The sequence below is a fragment of the Mustelus asterias genome, chromosome 30 (genome assembly GCF_964213995.1).
Source record: "Mustelus asterias chromosome 30, sMusAst1.hap1.1, whole genome shotgun sequence".
Lineage (NCBI taxonomy): Eukaryota > Metazoa > Chordata > Chondrichthyes > Carcharhiniformes > Triakidae > Mustelus > Mustelus asterias.
In genome coordinates, this window is record NC_135830.1 from 16,192,369 (window position 1) to 16,217,978 (window position 25,610).

General features: G+C 46.8%; 2 protein-coding genes across 2 annotated transcripts in view; one reads left to right on the plus strand and one right to left on the minus strand.

The window, feature by feature from the left end:
• LOC144480922 (uncharacterized) overlaps positions 1–24,106 on the minus strand; it is a 61,546-nt gene extending 37,440 nt beyond the window's left edge. Inside the window, exons 1-3 of the mRNA XM_078200547.1 lie at positions 24,101–24,106; positions 16,413–17,093; positions 14,120–14,130 (exon numbers count right to left, since the gene is read on the minus strand). Of these exons, the coding sequence (XP_078056673.1) occupies positions 14,120–14,130; positions 16,413–17,093; positions 24,101–24,106 (698 nt within the window). The remainder of the gene's footprint in view (positions 1–14,119; positions 14,131–16,412; positions 17,094–24,100) is intronic.
• Positions 4,246–7,526, plus strand: LOC144480866 (uncharacterized). The gene is made up of 2 exons (XM_078200492.1): positions 4,246–4,294; positions 5,605–7,526. Exon 2 carries the CDS (start codon positions 5,975–5,977, stop codon positions 6,815–6,817), a length of 843 nt encoding a protein of 280 aa, XP_078056618.1. The 5' UTR covers positions 4,246–4,294; positions 5,605–5,974; the 3' UTR covers positions 6,818–7,526.
• Positions 24,107–25,610: the final 1,504 nt, after the last annotated feature.

Genomic DNA, 25,610 nt, shown 5'->3' on the forward strand with positions numbered 1-25,610 from the left:
TTTAGCACCCATGGTGCTCTCCGCAGTAAACACAGAGAAGTATTCATTAAAAATCTCACCCATCTCCTGTGGCTCCACACACAGATGGCCATACTGATTTTTAAGGGGATCTATTCTCTCTCTAGCCACCCTTTTACTCTTAATATAGCTCTCAAACCTCTTGGAATTTTCTTTAATCTTACCTGCCAGATCCATATCAGACCCTCTTTTTGTCCTCCTGATCTCCCTCTTCAGTATTTTCTTACACTTTTTATAGTCAGAGTGATTCATTTGTCCCCGATTGTCTAAACCCAATGTGTGCTTCCTTCTTTTACCTGACCAGAGCCTCAATGTCCCTTGTCTGCCAGAGATCCCTAAATTTACCATTCTTTCCCTGCATCGTAACAGGAATATACTGCCCCTGGACTCTTGATGTCACACTTTTAAAACCTCCCATTTGCCAGTCATTCCTTTCCCTTCAAACAAACTCACCTAATCGACATCTGCTCGATCCTGCCTAATGCCCACAAAAGTGGCCCTGCTCCAGTTTAGGGCCTTGACCTGTGGACCTGTCCTATCTTTTTCCAGAACTATTTTGAAACTATTGGTGCTCCCAATAGTGCTCCCTGACTGACACTTCAGTCACTTGCTCCACCTCATTTCTTAACTGTCTAATAGAAAGTGAGTCCAGGAATTGATGATGAAAAATAAGGAGCTGGGAGATGAATTGAACAAGTATTTTGCCTCGGTGTTCACAATAGAGGATACAGTTAAAACTCAGAAACAGCTGGAAATCAGAAAACAGAAGTGTGGGATGAACTCTGAAAAAGCACAATTCCCAGGGAAGTGGTCCTCAGCAAACTGTTGGAGCTGTGGGCTGATGAGTCCTCGGGTCCTGCTGGGCTTCATTCTCGGGTCCTGCTGGGCTCCATTCCCGGGTCTGAACAGAGGGAGATAGTTGATGTTGTTCAATTTTCTAAACCGTCCGTCGCCATTACCCGCACTGCGCATGCTTCAGGTCCCGCCCCTCATTCACTCCGATTGGTTGGAGGACCAGCCGCTCCCGCTCGGTCCTCCAGCCCCGCCCCATCTTCCTACTCATCCCAGGACACTAAGGGGCAATTTAGCATAGCCAATGCACCTAACTGGCATATCTTTGGACGATGGGAGGAAACCGGAGCATCTGGAGAAAACCCACGCAGACATGGGGAGAACGGGCAGACTCCACACAGACAGTGACCCAAGTTGGGAATCGAACCCAGGTCCCTGGAGCTGTGAGGCAGCAGTGCGAACCACTGTGCTGCCTACATTGCTGATGAGAATTTTAATTTACTGACTTAGGAATTAATTCTCGGGAATAGTCATTCTGAAAATGACCATTAAAATGTGTTTAATTTACCCCACTTTGCCAGATTTCAGTTTGCATTTCAAAATTGAATTGAGAATGTCTGGGAGCAAATGGTAAAATGAGGTTTGAGACACCAGCTGCAATTATTTTCTGTGACTGATGATACCTTTGTGCCTGTGCAGGAGGTCATTCCCCTGCTGTTGTGGCACAAATAAAATGGAGCCTTTCCTCGGAACAGGCCCATGTTAATGGTCACCATGGTGTTTCATTGGTGAGCAGAGCACATGTGCCCATTGTGTTAACAACAGAGTCAGTGGGGCTGCACGTCCCCTGACTTGGAAGGAAAATAATTGACTCCTTGATTGTACTCTCAATCTGCACATGGCCTGCAGGACTGAATCCAGCTGGAGGGAGAGGGAGCTGAGCTCAAAGTGGAGTTGGGGCAATGAGTTTGATTTCAGCTCAGGGACAAGAGAGAGTGTGTGGGATGGGGATTACAGCTCAAGATAAATGAGACAGAGAAATGTTTCGTGGAAACTGAAATTGTCTGTTCTGAAGCAGTTTTTAAAAACTCTTTGTGCAGGGAACTAGAAGAGGAAGATTCACAGACAGGAAACTCAAACTAAACTTCACATCAAAGTCTGACAGAGCCATTCGATTCAGCATGACCTAAATATGATTGCTTTTGACAGTGGAGGGATAAATCGTTCCCTGTTTTGTCAGTGGAAGAAAATTTCAAAATTCAATGTGACAGAAAAAGAACTGAGACACACACATACACCCAAGTGAGAGTGCTCCAGTGAACTGACTGTGGATAGAGCTTTAACCAGTTACATAGCCTGAAAAACATCACACCATGGTCTGTAGGTGGATGAGGCTTCAACTAATCAACCAACCTGGAGAGACAGAAGGACACCAGCACCATGGACAAACCGTGGAAATGTGAGGATTGTGGTAAAGGATTCAATTATCCATCCCGGTTGGAAACCCATCGACACGGTCACATTGGGGCTGGGAAAATGGAGAAACCATGGAAATGTGATGATTGTGATAAAGGATTCAATTATCCGTACTTGCTGGAAAACCATAGATACAGTCACACTGGAGAGAGGCCATTCATCTGTTCTGTGTTTGGGAAAGGATTCACTATCTCATCCCACCTGCTGTTACACCAGCAAATTCACACTGAGGAGAGGCCGTTCAGCTGCTCCACCTGTGGAAAGGGGTTCTCATGTTCATCCAACCTCAGTGCACATCAGCGAGTTCACACTGGGGAGAGATTGTTCACCTGCTCCTTGTGTGGGAAGGATTTTGCTGGGCCATCCAGTCTTTGGACACAACAGCGAATTCACACAGGATATATCTAATATATATAAATGATTTGGAGGAAAATGTAACTGGATTGATAGGTAAGTTTGCGGACGACACAAAGGTTGGTGGATTTGCGGATAGCGATGAGGACCATCAGAGGATACAGCAGGATATAGACCAGTTGGAGACTTGGGTGGAGAGATGGCAGATGGAGTTTAATCCGGACAAATGTGAGGTAATGCAGTTTGGAAGGTCTAATACAGATAGGAAATATACAGTAAATGGCAGAACCTTTAACAATATTAATAGGCAAAGGGACCTGGGTGTACAGGTACACAGATTACTGAAAGTGGCAATGCAGATGGAGAAGGTCGTCAAGAAGGTATACGGCATGCTTACCTTCATCGGCTGGGGCATTGAGTTTAAAAATTGGCAAGTCATGTTGCAGCTTTATAGAACCTTAGTTAGGCCGCACTTGGAATATAGTGTTCAATTCTGGTCGCCACACTACCAGAAGGAAGGCTTTGGAGAGGGTCCAGAAAAGACTTACCAGGATGTTGCCTGGTATGGAGGGCATTAGCTATGAGGAGAGGTTGGAGAAAATTGGTTGGTTCTCACTTGAGCGATGGAGGTTGAGGGGAGACCTGATAGAAGTCTACAAGATTATGAGAGGCATGGAAAGAGTGGATAGTCAGAAGCTTTTTCCCAGGGTGGAAGAGTCAATTACTGTGGGGAATAGGTTTAAGGTGCGAGGGGTAAAATTTAAAAGAGATGTACGAGGCAGATGTTTTACAGAGAGAGTGGTGGGTGCCTGGTATTCATTGCCGGGGGAGGTAGTGGAAGCAGATACGGTCTTGACATTTAAGCGGCGTCTTGACAAGTACATGAATGAGATGGGAATAGAGGGATATGGTCCCTGGAAGGGTAGTGGGTTTTAGTTAAGTTGGGCAGTATGGTCGGTGCAGGCTTGGAGGGCCGAAGGGCCTGTATCTGTGCTGCAATTTTCTTTGTTCTTAGTACACAGGCCAATTTATCTTTCTAGGGGTGAGTGTGTCTGAGAGGTATGCAACTGGAAAACATTTTCCATTCACCTCCTGCATTGCTGCAGTATAAATAGATGTTGTTCTCACTCTGCCAGCAGGGCTGTGGGATTAATTGGACAGATCTTAAAGACAGCCCGACTGGGCAGGATGTGCCAAGTGGTTTCCATCTGTGATGTATCATTCCATAAAACAGAATAGTCAGCATCAGGAGAAAGAAAGTGAAAGAAATCAGTCTCTGTGGGATTTACCCAACCAGTATGAGCACCTTCAGGAGAGCAGAGGGAGAGGAAACCAGTGGGAAAAGTTTTTAAAATTCGGGGTATTCCCACAGGAGAGCACTGGTTTAAATCAATTTTAGAAATAGAGAATGGCAGCGCACAAATTCCGAGGAATGCATTTTTAAATATTAATTGATCTTAATTGCACAAGATAATTTTCTATTATTGTCTTTGATTGACAATGACGCCATTAATTCCCAGGTGCCCCTGCGGGTGTGAAAGTGTCCTATTCATTCCAAAGGAGCCTATTGCGCAGGCGCGGTGCTATATCTGGAGCGTGCGCAGTGTCACTTAGCCCGGAGCCCTATGAGTGCGGGAGATGCTTTTTTCAGCAGGTGAGTCGGTGGGGCTGCGGGAGAAATGGAGCCGGGGTAGGGAGGTAGCTATGGCTTCACAAACACCCGCTGTCGGCCGCACGGCCCGAATAAGACCCTGCAGGTCCCGGGTTTACAGCTCCCAGGCTTTTATCCCGGGAACAGGCCCCGGTTATCGGCCGCCATCTTGTTTCAGCGGGGAAGGAGAGCGCATGCGCTGCTGTCGGTGGCGGGTCACAATGGGCGTGGTTTCAGGGGCTGGTTCAGAACCTCTGTCTTCAGAGGGACAATAGAATCATAGAAACCCTACAGCACAGAAAGAGGCCATTCGGCCCATCGAGTCTGCACCGACCACAATCCCACCCAGGCCCTACCCCCATATCCCTACATATTTTACCCGCTAATCCCTCTAATCTACGCATCCCAGGACACTAAGGGGCAATTTCTTTAGCATAGCCAATCAACCTAACCCGCACATCTTTGGACTGTGGGAGGAAACTGGAGCACCCGGAGGAAACCCTCGCAGAGAGGGGCGTGTCGGGATGGTGACCTCCTTGTGAACTTGCTCCTGGGCCTGGCAAAGCGCGCCATTTATCGGTCCAGGCAGCAGGCGATCGAGGGGGCCATCCACCCTGACTGTCTGCCCCTCTACCGTGGCTACGTTCGCGGCCAGGTGTCCCTGGAGAGGGAACATGCGATGTTCATGGGTGCGCTTGACGCCTTCCGCCCCCATTGGGCACCGCAGGGGTTGGGGTGTGTTATCGACCCTAATAATCACATTGTGATTTGATGTTTTTAAGTTTCCTTTCTACTTTGATTTTTGTTCGGGCTGCTCCCCCCCCTTTTGGGGAGCTGCCCCTTTTACTTTGTCCTGATTTAACTTGAGTTTGTTTATTTGGTTTGACCTTAAAAAAGGCCAACATCTGTGAGTGAAACACTTTTTCTTTTCTCCCCCTTTCCATTTCTTTTCTCATTCCGGGGGAAATTGGGGACTTGCAGCAACTGAAGGGAAAGGAAGTGAATCCAGTCTGTATATTCCATACATTGTTAGTCCAGTCAGATAGACATATATCTGTCTGGCAGCCTGCATGGAGATTTCCAGCTCTCTCTGTCCAGGACAGGAAGCAGTGAGCATGGATCTACCAATCAGCCTCAATCAGAGGGTGAATATTAGATACAGCAGAGTGAGAATGGAGGGAGAGTGTGTGGGATGGAGATTTACAGCTCTTGGGGAATGAGAGAGGAAAGAATGTTCCATAGAAACTAGAATCGTCTGTTCTCAATTTCTATCCTGTACTGACAGTGATAACCTTTGTAAACTCCTTTTACAGGATATCAGAAGTTGAGGATTTTACAGACAGAAATCTCAAACCAAACATCACATCAACATCTGACAGAGTCACTCAATTCATCGGGACCTGAATATCTTCGGTCTTTGAATCCAGAAGGAGAAATGTTTCTCTGTTCTATCGGCTTCAGCAGTCTTTAAACATCATTGTGACTGGAACAGGACTGACACACACACACACACACACACACACACAATCAACTGAGACTTTCCCATGCATTGACTGTGGAAAGAGTCTCCCAGTTACAGAGCCTGGAAAAATATTGCACCATCACAGCAGGGCACCATAATATTGTTCCGTGTGAGACGTCAACTGATGGTCAAACCTGGAGCAACACAAGGACACCTGCACCATGGAGAAACCGTGGAAATGTGGGGACTGTGGGAAGGGTTGCAAAACCCCCTCTGAGCTGCAAATTCATCGACGTATTCACACCGGAGAGAAGCCATACACCTGTTCTGTGTGTGGGAAGAGGTTCACTCGGTTATATCATCTGCAGCGACATCGGTTGGTTCACACTGGAGAAAGAGCATTCATCTGCTTTGAGTGTGGGAACGGATTCGCTCATTTACCCGATTTGCAGAGACACCAGCGCGTTCACACTGGAGAGAGACCATTCATCTGCTTGGTGTGTGGGAAAGGATTTATGCAGTTATCCAATCTGTCAAAACACAAAGTCACTCACAGCAATGAGAAACCCTTTAAATGCTCTGACTGTGGAAATGGTTTCAAAAGCTCTCGGGAACTGACGATCCACCAGCGCATTCACACTGGGGAGAGACCGTTCAGCTGCTCTCACTGCACAAAGACATTTAGAACATCATCCCACCTGCGGGAGCACCAGCGAATTCACACCAGGGAGAGACCGTTCACCTGCTCTGTGTGTGGGAAGGGATTCACTCATTCATCCAGCCTGCTGAGTCACAATCTCACTCACACCCAGGAGAGACCCTTTAAATGCTCTGACTGTGGCAGTGGTTTCAAAAGTTCTCGGGATCTGGTTATCCACCAGCGCACTCACACTGAGGAGAGACCGTTCAGCTGCTCTCACTGCACAAAGAGATTTAGAACATCATCCAGCCTGCGGGAGCACCAGCGAGTTCACACTGGGGAGAGACCGTTCACCTGCTGTTTGTGTGGGAAGGGATTCACTCAGTCATCCAGCCTGCGGAGACACCAACGAGTTCACGAATGATGACAGGGGTTGGATGCTGCTATTAATCACATCCAGGACTGAACCATGTTCATTCTGACAGTTGAAGTGGGAGGGTCGGAGGGTTTCTTTCTGCTGGACTGGCCGGTCTCACAACTTTGCTTCTCTGAGCCTGGGAGAGCACATTTCCACTGAAATGATCCACAAAAGCTGATGAAGGACATTTATTTATCCTGGATAATAAATATTTTTCCTACCGCTACAGGTAGATCTGAAATAAATACAGAAAGAACTGCAAAAATGCATTAGGTCTGGCAACATTTATGGAGAGAGAAACAGTGTTAATATTTCACACTACTGGATTGGGAATCAATCTGGTAAACCTCCTCTGAACTGCTTCCATGGTATTTATAAAATGGGACAGCATGGCAGCACAGTGATTAGCACTGCTGCATCATAACACCAGGGACCCAGGTTCAATTCCAGCCCGGGTCACTGTCTGTGTGGAGTTTGCACATTCTCTGCGTGGGTTTCCTCCGGGTGCTCCGGTTTCCTCCCACAGTCCAAAGATGTGTGGGTTAGGTTGATTGGCCATGATAAATTGACCTTTAGTGTCAGGCGGACTGGCTGGAGTAAATGCATGTGGTTATGGGAATAGGGCCTGGATGGGATGGTGTTTGGTACAGACTCGATGGACAGAACGGCCTCTGTCTGTACTGTAGGGATTCTACGATCCTTTGTTTAATAGGAGACAAAAACTGCAGCCACTAGTCAAGATGCAGTTTCAGCAACACCCTGTATAACTGAAGCACAATATCTTTACTTCAATGTTCAATTTCTCTCAGAATAAAGGATTGCATTCCATATGTAAGAATTTTGAATTGTTTGAACTCAGATTTATGGGGTTCACTTGTTTACAACAACCTCCCTAATCATAACTCACCCAGGTTCCAGTGACTTAACCATATGGCAAGAAAGAACACTTTAAATGGTGAATTCAGAAAGTTTATTCACCATTAAAAATGTAACAAGTCAGAAAGATAAAAAATCAAAGTATCGATCAACAGTAAAGGAGAAAGCTTAACTTTAACTTCCCTCCATCCCTCTCAGACCAGGACATGAAGTGGTGGCTCTGAAAACACGGATAACTTGTAAAATCAACAGCTCCCAACACATTTCTGTAGGACACAGTGGTTCGCACTGCTGCCTCACAGCGCCAGAGACCCGGGTTTGAGTTCCACCTTGGGTCACTGTCTGTACAGAGTCTGCACATTCCCCCTCTGTGGGTTTTCTCCCACAGACCGAAGGACTTGCTGGTTATACATAGAGCATGCTAAATTCTCCCTCAGTTTACCCGAACAGGCGCCAGAGTGTGGCGACTGGGGGATTTTCAGAGTAACTTCATTGCAGTGTGAATGTGTGACACTAATAAATAAACTTTAAAAAACCTTGAACTTTTAAAAACTTTTGCCAAATTGGTTTCTCGAATCCCCTTTTTTATACTTTCAAAATGTAGAAAGCCCAGCTCAGCCAATTGTTGGGAATTAGCCAATTGGTCTATGACTTGTCAATAATGAAACTGGTTTGGTTTTTAGCTAGTTGCACATTGTCTGAATTTTAAGACAATTCTTTCTCTCAAACGATATCTCTTAGCTTGGGGTAGCCTGAGTGTCGACCAATAATTGGTTAACATCAGTCATTCAATGTTGAGACATCTTGAACAGGAGCCGATTCATTCCCTCCAGTCAAGGTTCACAAAGTATTAAAGTTTATTTATTACTGTCACAAGTAGGCTGACATTAACACTGCAATGAAGTTACTGTGAAAATCCCTTAGTTGCCACACTCTGGCGTCTGATCGGATACACTGATTGAGAATTCAACATGGCCAATCCACCTAACCAGCACGTCTTTTGGACTGTGGGAACAAACTGGAGCACCCGGAGGAAACCCACGCAGACACGGAGAGAACGTGCAGACTCCGCATAGTCACCCAAGCCGGGAATCGAACCCAGGTCCCTGGCACTGTGAGGCAGCAGTGCTAACCACTGTGGCACCGTGCCACGCTAACAAGTCTTGTCTGTTTTTTTCTATTCTGTTGTCCTCAGAAGGGAACGTCTTATAATCCCCACAACATTTTTACCATTCTTAATGTTTATAATTCTGAAAGTTATAAACTTTTGTGTTCAAATTTACATTTCCAGCCTTTCTAACATCTGTATTAATGAATCATTTATTCTTTAATTGTCTCTCAATTCAGGCTGTCCATTTAACTAATCTCCTGCTTTACAATTGTGGGAACTTCAGTCCACAGATAAGGGAGTCAAATGCATTGTTAAAAGCAGAATGTTATTTATATAAATAAATAACAACGTTTAAAAATCATTGGCAAACAAAAGGAAACAGGAGCATTGGAACCAGCCTGGACTTGCAGACTGAAACCCCGCCCAAAGCCCGCATGTGCTCAGAAGGGAGAAAGGTTGAGAAGAACACTCTGTAACACTTCTCCTCCCCTTAAATTTCAATCCCCCATTAGGACAGAAACACAACAAAGTAATGTCTTTAACAATACGGAAGTCTGTCAGGAGCTTTGTGGTTACATTGCGACCTGTACAATACCACTGGTAAATCTTGTAATTGTGGATCTGGAATGGGAGGTGAAGAGGTAGTTTGAGAATCTGTACATGAACATTCCTCTTCCACTCCCACAGCAGAGTCAACTGGCAAAGCTGGAACCATTTCCTGGTGAACATCCACAGCAGCATGACCCTCTGCCATGTTCTCTGTAATGGTTGCTGACTCTGAAACTGTTCCTGACTCGGGGTCACACCGCAAGCGAATATGGTCTTGGTGTCTGCGAACAACTCTTCCGTTTTACAGTCTCACCACCCAAGATACTGGACCACTTTGGTTTAAAATTATTCCCGGTAACCACCTTTGGTTACTCCCAAAGTTTCTGATGTAAACCTGATCACCCAGTTTGAACTGCCTCTCTTTGGCGCGGTAGTCGTGTCCCTCCTTCTGCTTCTCTTGTCTCCTGCTCACTTTTGCTCTGAGATCTGGATGAAGCAGATCCAGATGAGACTTCAGCCTTTTACCTAAAAATTCCACAGGAGAGAATCCGGTTGTGGATTGTGGTGTGATGCGAAACTGGAACAAAAATCTTGAGAGCTTGTTCTTAAAGTATCGCCTGCCATTCTCTTCAATCCCTCCTTCAGAGTTTGAACAGCTCTTTCTGAGAGACCATTTGTAGCCAGATGAAACGGTGCAGTACGCACATGGCGTAGACCATTCCTTTACAGGAATTCCTGAAACACCTCACTTGTAAACAGAGTGTCGTTATCTGAAACAAGCCAATCTGGTAACCCAGGGCAAGTGAAAATTTGACAGAGCTTCTCTATTGCCACAGGAGCTGGAATATTACTCATGATCTGTGCTTCCAACCATTTTGAATGCACATTTACAATGACCAAACACATGTGATTCATGAAAGGCCCCCCCAAAGGCCACATTTATTCTGGACCACGGCCTATCAGGCCACTCCCAAGGATGAAGTGGGAATGTACCCAGTGTGTTGTGACTGATTCAATCGACAAACAGTTTATTGAGTTACGCCAGCGGGGAGAAGCCACAGGGGCTGACCATGTGCAACTCCACCCAACAAAGAATATCATCAATTCTTATCCAGTTACTCAGACCATCCTGGCTGGACACAATCCAATCAGAATGGTGATAGATTACATACATTATAGGTTCAATAAAATTAGTATCTGGGCATTATGGGGCTTTGTGATCATCTCATGGACAGGTGCCCCCATCATGATGCTTTCCAGACCCCCCTTGGGGGGGGGGGGGGGGGTCTTTCTTGGGCTTTCTTTGTATATAGACTCCCTTAGTTAGAAATGGGGTGGATTACAAGTTCTCAAATGGCCGTCAGCACTCTTCCTTTGTTTTAATCTAATGACCACATGGTCTGGGAACATTTCTATTTAATACTCTCTCTTTTTAAACTCTTCTTCAGGATCCAATTCCAGAATTTTCCTTTTCTTTGTGTTACTTGCGTCAGGAATAAATCTTTGGACCTGACAGGAAGTTTAACCCAAGATCAATCCAACACAGGATTGGTCAGAATCATTTCACATGTGTCAAATTTTAAATAACCATTACAAATTAAAACTCTCATTCTCACATGGGTGAATTGTATCCGGATTAAACTTCCCACATGTTTAATAAAATATCCTGGAATCCTGTCTCTGGCCAGTAAATATGGCTCCAGGTTCATAACTTCTGAACAAAAAAAGGTTTTATTGATCACACTTCCTTTTTTAAAAATCTGTTTGATTTAAATCACAGACAGAAAACCTCAAAACTTGAAGTGTTCAACCCACAAATATCATCCACACACAAACAGAGAAACTTCGCATGTGCTTTACAACAACAATAAGCAGGATGAATTACTTAAGCGTTCTTGTGATCCTGTTTTTAAACTTCCAAAAATGCCTTTAATTAAAGACTCAAGGTAAGGTTAATTCTCCAGAAAGATAAACCTTAACAAATGTAGCCCAAAACAATGATAAAACATATCTACAAACATCCACATAAAACAAACAAAACACACAGATTCTCACAGCTCGTAAATTTCAAACAATGAATCTTCAGCATTCTCTCTCGCAGCTGTAGCTTCTTAAAGCGACAGAGCACTACAAGCTCATAACTCCTTGATTAAAATAAGATACAATATCCTTCATTATAACTTCACCTTTTTTAAGCCAACTTACAAGGATTGATTTAGAGGCAACATCTTTGTTGATTTAAAATCCCAAACACGTTACACCCAAACACCGACAAAATCTTTGTTCTTTATCTGGGGATAAAACTCTCAGTTATTCCAAATTCCTCCAGGCGATGCTTAATATTTCCACATTTAACTTATTCCCAGAAATCCTCAATTATAAACTAAAATAGACACATGAGTTTCCGGGCAGTCACAGGAACGTGGTCAAGATAGTCCAGTCCCACAATGCCTCACATTCAATCTGCAGTCCTTCAATTATAACAGAATATGTGGCTGTATGTAGCTGCCTTGGCCATGGTCAACCCCAACCCCAAGGGTGCCTTCTTGAACTGCTGCAATGACTGAGGTGTACGTACACCCACAGTGCTGTGAGGAAGGGACTTCCAGTTACTGAGAGAGACAAGAGATGAAATTGCTGGGCCTCTAACAGAAATCTTTGTTTCTTCATTGGACACAGGTGAGGTCCCAGAGGATTGGAGGATAGCAAATGTGGTCCCGTTATTTAAGAAGGGTAGCAAGGATAACCTGGACAATTATAGGTCAGTGAGCTTGACGTCCGTGGTAGGGAAATTGTTGGAGAAGATTCTTAGAGATAGGATCTATACACATTTAGAACTGAATAATCTCATTAGCGATAGACAACATGGTTTTGTACGAGGGAAATTTGGTTGAGTTTTTTGAGGAGGTGACAAAAATGATTGACAAAGGAAGGGCCGTGGATGTCGTCTATGTGGATTTTTGTAAAGCATTTGACAAGGTCCCTCATGGCAGGCTGGTGCAAAAGGTTAAACCTCACGCGATCAAAGGTGAACTAGCGAGATGGGTACAGAACTGGCTTAGCCATAGAAGACAGAGGGTAGCAGTGGAGGGGTCTTTTTCTGATTGGAGGGCTGTGACTAGGGTGTTCACAGTAAGAGTTTTAACAACACCAGGTTAAAGTCCAACAGGTTGATTTGGGAGCAAATGCCATTAGCTTTCGGAGCGCAGATAGTGAGGAACATTGTCAGAGGCGACAGAAGGATATAGATAGGCTGGAAATTTGGGCAAAGAAATGGCAGATGGAGTTCAATCCAGATAAATGCGAAGTGATGCATTTTGGTAGAACTAACATAGGGGGGAACTATACGATAAATGGCAGAACCATAAAAGGTGTAGATACGCAGAGGGACCTGGGTGTGCAAGTCCACAGATCCTTGAAGGTGACGTCACAGGTGGAGAAGGTAGTGAATAAGACATATGGCATGCTTGCCTTTATAGGACGGGGCATAGAGTATAAAAGTTGGGGTCTGATGTTGCAGTTGTATAGAACGTTGGTTTGGCCGCATTTGGAATACTGCACCCAGTTCTGGTCGCCACACTACCGGAAGGACGTGGAGGCTTTAGAGAGAGCGCAGAGGAGGTTTACCAGGATGTTGCCTGGTATGGAAGGGCTTAGTTATGAGGAGAGATTGGGTAAACTGGGGTTGTTCTCACTGGAAAGACGGAGGATGAGGGGTGACCTAATAGAGGTGTATAAAATTATGAAAGGCATAGATAGGGTGAACGTGGGAAGCTTTTTCCCAGATCGGTGGTGACCTTCAAGAGGGGTCATAGGTTCAAGGTGGGGGGGGGGGGGGGGGGGGCGGGGAGGTTTAACACGGATATCAGAGGGACGTATTTTACACAGAGGGTGGTGGGGGCCTGGAATGCGCTGCCGGGCAATGTGGTGCGCTGCCGGACACACTGGGAACATTTAAGACTTATCTAGATAGCCACAGGAACGGAGTGGGAATGGAGAGATACAAAAGAATGGTCTAGTTTGGACCAGGGAGCGACGCGGGCTTGGAGAGCCGAAGGGCCTGTTCCTGTGCTGTATTGTTCTTTGTTCTTTGTTTGTTCGCTGCTCCTTCGTCAGATGGAGCAGGTGGTCGAAAGGAGCAGCGCTCCGAAAGCTAATGGCATTTGCTACCAAATAAACCTGTTGGACTTTAACCTGGTGTTGTTAAAACTCTTACTGTGTTTACCCCAGTCCAACGCCAGCATCTCCACATCATGACTCAGGTGTTCCGCAGGGCTCTGTACTGGGACCTCTGCTGTTTGTGATATATATAAATGATTTGGAAGAAGATGTCGCTGGGCTGATTAGTAAGCTTGCGGATGACACAAAGATTGCTGGAGTTGCGGATAGTGATGAACATTGTCAGAGAATACAGCAGGATATAGATAGGCCGGAACATTGGGCGGAGAAATGGCAGATGGAATTTAAGATGTGGAGATGCCGGCGTTGGACTGGGGGAAACACAGTAAGAAGTCTAACAACACCAGGTTAAAGTCCAACAGGTTTATTTGGTAGCAAAAGCCACTCGCTTTCAGAACAGGCTGTCCCTTCATCAGGTAGGTGGGAGTTCCAGATAAATGCGAAGTGATGCATTTTGGTAGATCTAATGCAGGGGGAGCTATACAATAAATGGCAGAACCATCAGGAGTATAGACACGCAGAGAGAATCCCTACAGCCAGTCAGGTCATAAAGATACAGACAGATACTAGTGGTGTTCAGCAGGGCTCTGTACTGGGACCTCTGCTGTTTGTGATATATATAAATGATTTGGAAGATGTAGCTAGTCTGATTAGTAAGTTTGTGGACGACACAAAGATTGCTGGAGTTGCGGATAGTGATGAACATTGTCAGAGAATACAGCAGGATATAGATAGGCTGGAAAATTGGGCAGAGAAATGGCAGATGGAATTTAATCCAGATAAATGCGAAGTGATGCATTTTGTAGATCTAATGCAGGGGGGAGCTATACAATAAATGGCAGAACCATCAGGAGCAGAGACACGCAGAGGGATCTGGGTGTGCAAGTCCACAGATCCTTAAAGGTGGCAGCACAGGTGGAAAAGGTGGTGAAGAAGACATATGGCATGCTTGCCTTTATTGGACGGGCTTGGAGGGCCAAAGGGCCTGTTTCTGTGCTGTATTGTTCTTTGTACATATTCCAGACTTTCAATCGACTGTACGTGGATATCAGATTGATATATTCCATTCAACCACACCCAAGGTGAGTTATTCCAATTCCCTTATTGTCCAGGACAATATATTCACAATATCTTTAAAACAGAAATTAAACATTCCCATTTGATTTCAGACAGTAACTTATTCTGTTAGTTTGTTCTTTATTGTCAATGTCAGGCTGGGGTTGTTCTCCTTGGAGCAAAGGAGGTTGAGGGGAGATTTGATAGAGGTGGACAAGATTCTGACAGGTTTAGATAAGGTGGACAAAGAAAAGCTGTTCCCATTAGCTGAAGGGACAAGGACGAGGAGGACACAGATTTCTTGTTTTGGGTCAGAGATGCAAGGAGGGGGGAGTGGGGGGGGGGGGAGGGGGGGCGGCAGATGTGAGGAAGAATATTCTGATGCAGCGAATGTTAATGACCTGGAACTCGCTGCCTACGAGGGTGGAGGAAGTGGAGACAATAAACAATTAAAAAGGAAATTGGATGGGCATTTGGGATGTTCCAAACAGAATGAAGAACAAAGAAAATTACAACACAGAAACAAGCCCTTTGGCCCTCCAAGCCTGCAGCAACCATGCTGCCCGTCTGAACTAAAACCCCCGACCTTTCCGGGGACCATATCCCTCTATTCCTATGCTATTCATATATTTGTCAAGACACATCTTAAAAGTCACTATCGTATCTGCTTCCACTACCTTCCCCGGCAACGAGTTCCAGGCACCCACCACCTTCTGTGTAAAAAACCTGCCTTGTACATCTCCTTTAAACCTTGCCCCTCACACCTTAAACCTATGTCCCTAGTAATTGACTTTTCCACCCTGGGAAAAAGCTTCTGATTATCCACTCTGTCCATGCCCCTCATAATCTTGTAGACTTCTATCAGGTCGCCCCCCGCTCAACCTCCGTCGTTCCAGTGAGAACAAACCAAGTTTCTCCAACCTCTCCTCATAGCTAATGCCCTCCACACCAGGCAACATCCTGATAAATATTTTCCGTACCCTCTCCAAAGCCTCCACATCCTTCTGGTAGTGTGGTGACCAGAATTGAACACTAAATTCCAAGTGCGGTCCAACTAAGGTTCTATAAAGCTGCAACATGTTTACCAATTTTTAAACTCAATGCCCTGGCCGATGAAGGCAAGCATGCCGTATGCCTTCTTGACGACCTTCTCCACCTGCATTGCCACTTTCAATGACCTGTGTACCTGTACACCCAGATCCTTCTGCCTAGCAATACTCTTAAGGGTTCTGCCAATAACTGTATATTTCCAACTGTATTAGACCTTCCAAAATGCATTACCTCACATTTGTCCGGATTAAACTTCATCTGCCATCTCTCCGCCCAAGTCTCCAACTGATCTAAATCCTGCTGTATCCTCTGCCGGTCCCCATCGCTATCCGCAATTCCACCAACCTTTGTGTCGTTCACAAACTTACCAATCAAACCAGTTACATTTTCCTCCAAATCATTTATATATATTACAACAGCAAAGGTCCCAGCACTGATCCCTGAGGAATGTCACTTGTCACAGCCCTCCATTCAGAAAGGTACCTTTGCACTGCCAACCTGTTTTCTTCTGACTAAATATCTCTGAACTTCCTGTCACTCTGTGATCCTTGTGACATTTGAAACCAGGTATTCGCAAAAAGACTCAAAGAGCATCAGCCCACTGGAGGCTGAGACCAGCCAGTCCAGCACAAAGAAACCCTCTGACCCTTCCCATTGACCAACTGTGAGAATGAACAAAATGCAGTCCTGGATGCAACTGAGAGCAGAAACAATAGCAGCAGAATCCAACCCCTGTCATCACTCGTGAACTTGCTGGTGTCTCAGCAGCCGGGATGAAACGCTGAAACCCTTCCCACACTGAGAGCAAGTGAACGGTCTCTCCCCAGTGTGAACTCGCTGGTGTGCCCACAGCTCGGATGACTGAGCGAATCCCTTCCCACACTGAGAGCAGGTGAACGGCCTCTCCCCAGTGTGAACTCGCTGGTGCTTCTGAAGGTTGGATAACTGAGTGAATCCCTTCCCACACTGAGAGCAGGTGAACGGCCTCTCCCCAGTGTGAATTCGCTGGTGTGCCCGCAGCTCGGATGACCGAGTGAATCCCTTCCCACACTGAGAGCAGGTGAATGGCCTCTCCCCAGTGTGAACTCGCTGGTGTGTCTGCAGGCTGGATAACTGAGTGAATCCCTTCCCACACAGAGAGCAGATGAACGGCCTCTCCCCAGTGTGAACTCGCTGGTGTTTCTGCAGGCTGGATGACCGAGTGAATCCCTTCCCACACTGAGAGCAGGTGAACGGCCTCTCCCCAGTGTGAACTTGCTGGTGTGACTGCAGATTGGATGACTGAGTGAATCGCTTCCCACATTGAGAGCAGCTGAATGGTCTCTCCCCAGTGTGAACTCGCTGGTGTATCCGTAAGCTGGAGAACTGATTAAATCCCTTCTCACACTGAGAGCAGATGAACAGCTTCTCCCCAGTGTGACTGCGCCGATGAGCTTCCAGCTCTGATGGGGCTCTGTATCCCTTCCCACAGTCCACACATTTCCATGGTTTCTCCATGGTGCAGGTGTCCTTATCTCTCTCTAGGGTGGACAATTAGTTGAAACTTCGTCCACACACAGAACAAGATTACAGTCTCTCCCCGCTGTGAATGGTGTGATATTTATTCAGACTGTGTAACTGGTTAAAGCTCTTTAGTCAGTGCATTGGAACACACTCACTCAAGTGTGGCAGTGTGTTGATGCTTTTTCACTCACACTGACATTTCAATTCTTTTCAAATCGACAGACTGGACAATTATTTCTCCTTCTGGATTCAAAGTCCGATGATATTGAGGTCCCAAGGAATATGACTCTGTCTGATCTAGACGTGACGTTTGAGATTTCAGCCTGTGATTCCTCTTTCAATATCCTGTAAAATGAGTTTCCAAAAGTCATCAGTGTCAGTACAGGATAGAAATTCAGAACAGACAATTTCTATGGAACATTCTTTCCTCTCTCATTCCCCAAAAGCTGTAAATCTCCATCCCACACACTCTCCCCATTCTCAGCAGGTCTGGCAGCATCTGTATGGAGAGAAAAGAACTGATGTTTCAGAGCTTTGACAAAGGGTCATTTAGACAAGAAACACCATTTTCTCTCTTGGTTTCAGATTCCAGCATCCGCAGTAATTTGCTTTTATAAGGCTGCAGATACCTCCTTCCCAAGGAACATGCGTGTGCCCAAGACATCACCACTTGGTTCCCTTATTTCTTTCGCACCCATGGTGCTCTCCGCAGTAAACACAGAGGGGAAGTATTCATTAAAAATCTCACCCATCTCCTGTGGCTCCACACACAGATGGCCATACTGATTTTTAAGGGGATCTATTCTCTCTCTAGCCACCCTTTTACTCTTAATACAGCAAAAGAACCTCTTGGAATTTTCTTTAATCTTACCAGCCAGATACATATCATACCCTCTTTTTGTCCTCCTGATTTCCCTCTTCAGTATTTTCTTACACTTTTTAGAGTCAGAGTGATTCACTTGTCCCCGATTGCCTAAACCCAATGTATGCTTCCTTCTTTTACCTCACCAGAGCCTCAATGTCCCTCGTCTGCCAGAGATCCCTAAATTTACCATTCTTTCCCTTCATCTTAACAGGAATATACTGCCCCTGGATTCTTGATATCACACTTTTAAAACCTCCCCTTTGCCAGTCATTCCTTTCCCTTCAAACAAATTCACCTAATCGACATCTGCTAGATCCTGCCTAATGCCCACAAAAGTGGCCCTGCTCCAGTTTAGGGCCTTGACCTGTGGATCTGTCCTATTTTTTTCCAGAACTATTTTGAAACTATTGGTGCTCCCAATAGTGCTCCCTGACTGACACTTCAGTCACTTGCTCCACCTCATTTCTTAACTGTCTAATAGAAAGTGAGTCCAGGAATTGATGATGAAAAATAAGGAGCTGGGAGATGAATTGAACAAGTATTTTGCCTCGGTGTTCACAATAGAGGATACAGTTCAAACTCAGAAACAGCTGGAAATCAGAAAACAGAAGTGTGGGATGAACTCTGAAAAAGCACAATTCCCAGGGAATTCCCTGACTTGTCCTCGGGTCCTGCTGGGCTTCATTCTCGGGTCTTAACAGAGTGAGATAGTTGATGTGTTGTTCAATTTTATAAAATTCCCCATCGGGAATTGGATAAAGGGAAACTGGTGGATGCGCTGTACTTAGATTTCCAGAAGACATTTGATGAGGTGCCACATGAAAGGTTATTGCAGCAAATAAAAATTCATGCTGCGGGGATAACATATTGGCGTGGATAGAAGATTGGCTCACAGCAAACAGTGGGCAGAAATGGATCATTTTCTGGTTTAAGAGAGAGAGAAACCTGGGCCAACCTTTCCAGAGTCTGCACCCTCCCTGGATTCACTTCCTTTCCCTTCAGTTGCTGCAAGTCCCCAATTTCCCCCAGAATGAGAAAAGAAATGGAAAGGGGGTTGAAAAGAAAGTGTTTTACTCACAGATGTTTGAGACAGGAGGAAGTTTGAGTCTGTCTGAAGATCAATCTTCATTCACACAAAGCCTGCGCTCTGATTGGCTGGAAGACCAGAGTCCTTCCAGTCCTCCAACTCTTCCCATTGGTCAACACCTGATCATGAAGATCAGAGGGTGGGTTCTCCCCTGCACATGCGCAGCTTCCCCTCTCCCTCGCACATGCGCAGTCCCGGGCCGGGGGGAGGGGGAGCTCACCGAGCAGCTTCTCGCTCTGGCCGGAGCCGTCAGCCGGTTGCCTGGAAACCTTGGCTCGATGTGGTGTAGGGGGAGGGGAACAATGGGTGGGGGCGGGGCACCCGGGCCTGCGCACTGGAACCCAGAGACGTCACCGCGGAGCGGAGTGATTCCTATTGGCTGATTCAGGCAGGGCTCTATCGTGACGTCACAATGCGGAAGTTGTCCAATGAGCTTCAGAGTGAAACTTCCTCCTCTGGGCAACATCTGTGAGGAAATCAATGTTTCCCCCTTTCCATTTCTTTTCTCATTCTGGGGGAAATTGGGGACTTGCAGCAACTGAAGGGAATGAAGTGAATTCGGTCTGTGTATTCCACACATTTTTACTCCAGTAATGTCGACAAAGCTCGGCACAACATCGTGGGCCGAAGGGCCTGTTCTGTGGTGTACTGTTCTTTGTTCGATGTTCTGTGTTCTATTTATCTGTCTGGCAGCCTGCATGGAAATTTTCAGCTCTCTGTGTCCAGGGCAGGAAGCAGTGAGCATGGATCTGTCAATCACACATGAGGACGGCCTTAACCGGGATCTTGGGTTCATGTCACACTCCCTGTAATCCCCACGACTTGCCTGGGCTTGCAAAATCTCACTAACTGTCCTGGCTGGAGACAATACACATCTCTTTAACCTGTGCTTAACCGTCTCTCCACTCACCTTGTCTGTACCTTTAAGGCTTGATTACCTGTAAAGACTCGCATTCCAACCATTATCTTGTAAATTGAGTTTGTGTCTTTATATGCCCTGTTTGTGAACAGAACTCCCACTCACCTGATGAAGGAGCAGCACTCCAAAAACTAGTGGCTTATGTAACTAAATAAACCTGTTGGATTTTAACCTGGTGTTGTGAGACTTCTTACTGTGCTTACCCCAGTCCAACGCCGGCATCTCCACACTCTGAATGGAAACAGAGAGAAGTAGGAGAGGCGGAGGGGAGGAGAGAGATTTTATACATCTACAACTCAACAGGAACTTTGACAGAATTTCCAAACTCTGTGAACACCATCAGCTCCAAGTTCCTCTCCAACTCACACACCATCCTGACTTGTCTGACATCCAGTACTGAAAGAACAGAAATTTATTTCATATAAATACTGGGAAGACTGAACCCATTGTGTTCAGTCCCCACTACAAACTCCACTCCCTCGCCAACAACTTTATCTCTCCTCCTGGCAACTGTCTGAGGCTGAACCAGGCTGTTCACAACCAGGGTGAAATAGTTCATCCCAAGATGAGCTTCCAGCCACATGTCCACATCATCATCAAGACCACGTTCATTCATAGAAGCATTAATAGTAATTAATAATAATGAATAATAAAATACAGTGTAGAAGGAGGCCATTCAGCCCATCGAGCCTGCACCGACAACAATCCCATCCAGGCCCTATCCACATATTTACCTGTTAACCCCCCTGATACCAAGTGGCAATTTATCATGGCCAATCCGTCTAACCAGCACATCTTTGGACTGTGGAAGGAAACCGGAACACCCGGAGGAAAACCACACAGACACGGGGAGAATGAGGGCGGCACGGTAGCTCAGTGGTTAGCACTGCTGCTTCACAGCTCCAGGGTCCCGGGTTCGATTCCCGGCTCGGGTCACTGTCTGTGTGGAGTTTGCACGTTCTCCTCGTGTCTGCGTGGGTTTCCTCCGGGTGCTCCGGTTTCCTCCCACAGTCCAAAGATGTGCGGGTTAGATTGATTGGCCAGGTTAAAAATTGCCCCGTGGAATCCTAAAATGCATATGTTAGAGGGATTAGCGGGTAAATAGTGGGGGTAGGGCCTGGGTGGGATTGTGGTCGGTGCAGACTCGATGGGCCAAATGGCTTCCTTCTGCACTGGAGGGATTCTATGATTCTATGAATGTAGAAACTCTGCACAGACAGTGACCCGAGGCTGGAATTGAACCCGAGTCCCTGGCGCTGTTAGGCAACTGCACTAACCACTGTGCCACCGGGCCACATGTCAGTGCCATCGCCCGACTCCAGCCCAGTCTCAGCTCATCTGAAACCCTCACCCATTCCATTGTGACCTCACACCCTCACCCATTCCATTGTGATGTCACACCCTCATCATTCCATTGTGACGTCACACTCTCACCCATTCCATTGTGATGTCACACCCTCACCAATTCCGTTGTGACGTCACACTCTCACCCATTCCGTTGTGACGTCACGCCCTCACCCATTCCATTGTGATGTCACACCCTCACCCATTCCATTGTGACGTCACACCCTCACCCATTCCGTTGTGACGTCACGCCCTCACCCATTCCATTGTGACGTCACACCCTCACCCATTCCATTGTGACGTCACACTCACCCATTCCATTGTGACGTCACACTCACCCATTCCATTGTGACATCAGGGCTTCACTCTCCAATCACAATCCCTGCCGGCCTCCCACATGCAGCCTCAATGGCGGCAGTCAGCCCGGGTCTAACACTACAAGCTGCCGCTCCATTTGGTACAAAGCGGGGGACCGGGAAGTTCATTTCCGGGGTTTGGGTTTGAACAACATGTTTACAAAGTCTCTCCACCCACCCGCCACATTTATCATTCCCCGCGCGCCGCCCTCTACCTCGTATTGATCTCGTTTCCAAGTTAAAACCGTCTGTCCGTTGCCATTACCTGCACTGCGCATGCTTCAGTCGCAGCCCGGCCCCGCCTCTCATTCACTCCGATTGGTTGGAGGACCAGCCGCTCTCGCTCGGTCCTCCAGCCCCGCCCCCTCTTCCTATTGGTCCGGAGCTGCCGTCAATCAGCCCCCGGGCACTGTGATGTGGAGCATGCGCAGTGTCATTGCTGTCCTTGGCGCTTGTTTGTCCCGGAGAAGCGGAGTCAGCGTTAGGCGGTGGCTGGGAGGATTTGGAAACACTTTGTGGATCCGCAAACCCTTCAGAATCATTGTCAGCTCCCTGGTTTGCAGCTGCGGGGCTTCTCCCTCCCTCCCTCCCTCCCGGGAACAGGCCCAGGTTAACGGCCCCATCCTGGCTCAGCCACTGGAGGATGGTTCACATCAGAGGATGGGGGAGGGGGACAATAAATAAGAGGTTACACTTTGGCCTCAAATCAATGAGGACTCTGATCTCTGGGAAGGAAGGAAACCCTGGGAGGTGGGCGGGGAGGATTCACAAACACCCGCTGGAGGCCCCAACACCCCCAGTAAAAAGCTGCAGCTCCCTGCAAGGGACCAGGAGAGAAAATAATTGATTTTATTTTCACTCTGTACAAAAGAGAACTGAACCCAGCCAGAATAGAGAGTGGGAGAAAAGATTTGTGAAGATATTTCACACTGGGTTTGCCAGGCTGACCAACTCTCTCAGAGAAAGTGAAAGGACATCCTTCATGAGTCTGTCGGAGCAGGTGAGCAGTATTGTGTGCGGTGCTGCTGGAACTGCGAGGGTGGACAGGGGCTGGTTGGCAGCCAGAACAGTTGGAAGAGGGTGCTGCACACATCCATCTTATGGGTGAAACAGCGCCCATACGCCATGCAGCCTGGCACACTGGACTCAAACACGGGACAATCCATTGAAATATGAGCTGGTTGGTCAGTGTGGGAGTTGGTGGCAGGACAGGAAAGAGGGAAAGTGTTCAGGATGAGGATTTACTGCTGCACAGGAACAAGTGAGGAAACGATGTTCCACAGAACATAGTTCCAAATTCCAGTATCCGCAGTGATTTGCTTTGATTCCAAATAAACTTATTGGACTTTAACCTGGTGTTCTGAGACTTCTTACTGTGCAAACTCCACACAGACAGTCACCCACGGCTGGAGTCGAACCCAGACTCAGTGAGGCAGCAGTGCTAACCGCTGTGTCACAGTGAAGGGAGTTTGCCGCAAATTTCGGGTGATAACAATGGGCTGGATGTTGCTCAGAATGTGGAGCACTGCAGCAAAGTACAGAGAGACAGAGCAGCAGACTGGACTGAGAAATGGAGTCTGCAGACTGGAACTGGCAGCATGAGGAGAGGTTATTTAGTCTAACACCCACAGCAATCTACAACCCACCCCCATTACCGAGACAGTGAGACAGAGATTACAAACACTCACCAACACAGCTCCACTGAAACGTCCCAGGAAAAAGAGGGAATCTGTGGCAGTTCCTGTCCTGAAATAGCCCCAGGACTGTCACTCAAACCCCCAACCCGGCCCAGTTCACAGCTCAGCCTCTCAGCTTGCAGCTTCCTGCACCTTGAGCCAACCCTGCCCAGGTGTGGGAGGGATGTGGAACCACAGAGTGGGGGAAGGGGTGACCACCTGCGGTGCCCCAAATAGTTTCTCCTTCCCCTCCCCCTTGGCTCTCTAAGGTCTGAATGTGGATGTGTTGATGGACATTGCAGAGCCTCACTGAGCTTATCCTGGGTCACCCCCTCCCCCTGGGTTCAGTGTGTTCAGTTCGCTGCTTCTTTCCCTGCTGAACTTTCAGTTAATCAAAAACAGAAAGTGCTGGAAAACCTCAGCAGGTCTGATCGCATCTGTGATCATCCAGACTGGAAGCAGTAACTCCATTCTCTCTCCACAGATGCTGTCAGACCTGCTGAGATTTTCCAGCATTTTCTGTTTGTTTCAGATTCCAGCATCCGCAGTATTTTGCTTTTATCTTCATTTAAACAAGCATGCTTTGATGGCCTTTACCCTCCGTGCTCCTTTCCAGAGCTTTCCACCTTCTGCTATTGTCCCTGACTCCCACATTAACTGTCATTCCTTCCCTTTATCCCGCTCACATCCCGCTCGAAACTCAGGCTCAGAGTTTTACCGCCATCTCCCCCTCCCCCAGCCTCCACATCCCAACACCCGGAATCTCTAACCCAGCGGTTCCAGTTTGTCTGGTTTGAGTTCAGATTTGCCGCAGCACCGACAGGATTTCACTTCAAACCAGCCGGAACTGACTGCTCACAAATCCCAAAATGTTTCTCCAGCAGCCCGGGCTTGTTCATGTTGTTTAAAGTCAGCGCCCAAATGCAGTTACTCTCCTCAGTTTAAAAAACTTCTCCGTTTAATCCAAAGTATTATTCGCACCAGACATAAACACAAAATTGTGAACGTTACCCCCTTCCCCCGCCCCCCCAACCAGACCCGAGCTGGGGTGTCCTGAGTAAGAGACATCTGTTTCGGGTGTGACAATTCTTACACATTCTCTGGTTGACATCAAACGGAAAACGCTGGAAATTGCCCCCATTACCGAGACAGTGAGACAGAGATTACAAACACTCACCAACACAGCTCCAGTGAAATGTCCCAGGGAAAAGGGGGAATCTGTGGCTGTTCCTGTCCTGATATCGCCCCAGGATTGTCACTCAAAACCTCAACCCGGCCCAGTTCACAGCAAATTGCTGCTTTTGTCAAAAGGGTCACTTGGACTCGAAACCTCAGCTCTTTTTGTCTCCTTACAGATGCTGCCAGACCTGCTGAGATTTTCCAGCGTTTTCTCTTTTGGCTGGAAATACTCAACAAGTCAGGCAGCCTCTGTGGAGAGAGGAACAGACTGAATGTGACCTGTCATCGGAACTGGGAAATATATTATTATTTCTCGCAACTGAAAGAGACACTTTACAGCCTTCAGAACAAAACTGAGCTCAACAATTTTACACCACAATCTCTGCCCCCATTGTGATCTGTGTTTCGTTGCTGCTTTTTTCACCTCATTTCCCTCTTGTTTACTTTACATTCAGACTATCGCTCACCGGCTATTCACACCTCATCCAGAACATCTTTTGTGTCTTTACTTGTTCAATTACCACTTGTTTTGGTCTTGGGCCGTGAAACATTTTGTCAGTTTGCAGATCTTTCATTTTGTTCTTCTCCACCTCCCTCTCTCAATTCTTCAGAGGTCAGTCTTTGACAAAGGGTCATCTGGACTCGAAACGTCAGCACCTTTCTCTCCTGACAAATGCCCGTGACCGCTGAAGTGCGTCATGGGCATTCAGCCTCTGATCTTTGGGTAAGCATTCTCCAAGGTGGCCTTCACGACACACGACAGCGCAGAGTCGCTGAGCAGAAACTGATAGCCAAGTTTCGCACACATGAGGACGGCCTAAGCCGGGATGTTGGCTTTATGTCACACTATCAGTAACCCCCACAGCTTGCCTCCTGGACTTGCTGGCTGTCCTGTCTGGAGACAATACACATCTCTTTAACCTGTGCTTAATGCTCCCTCCACTCACATTGTCTGTATCTTTAATAACTGGTTGGCTGTAGAGATTTGCATTCTAATCAGTATTCTGTAACTTGATTTTGTGTCTCTGTGCCCTGTTTGAGAGCAGATT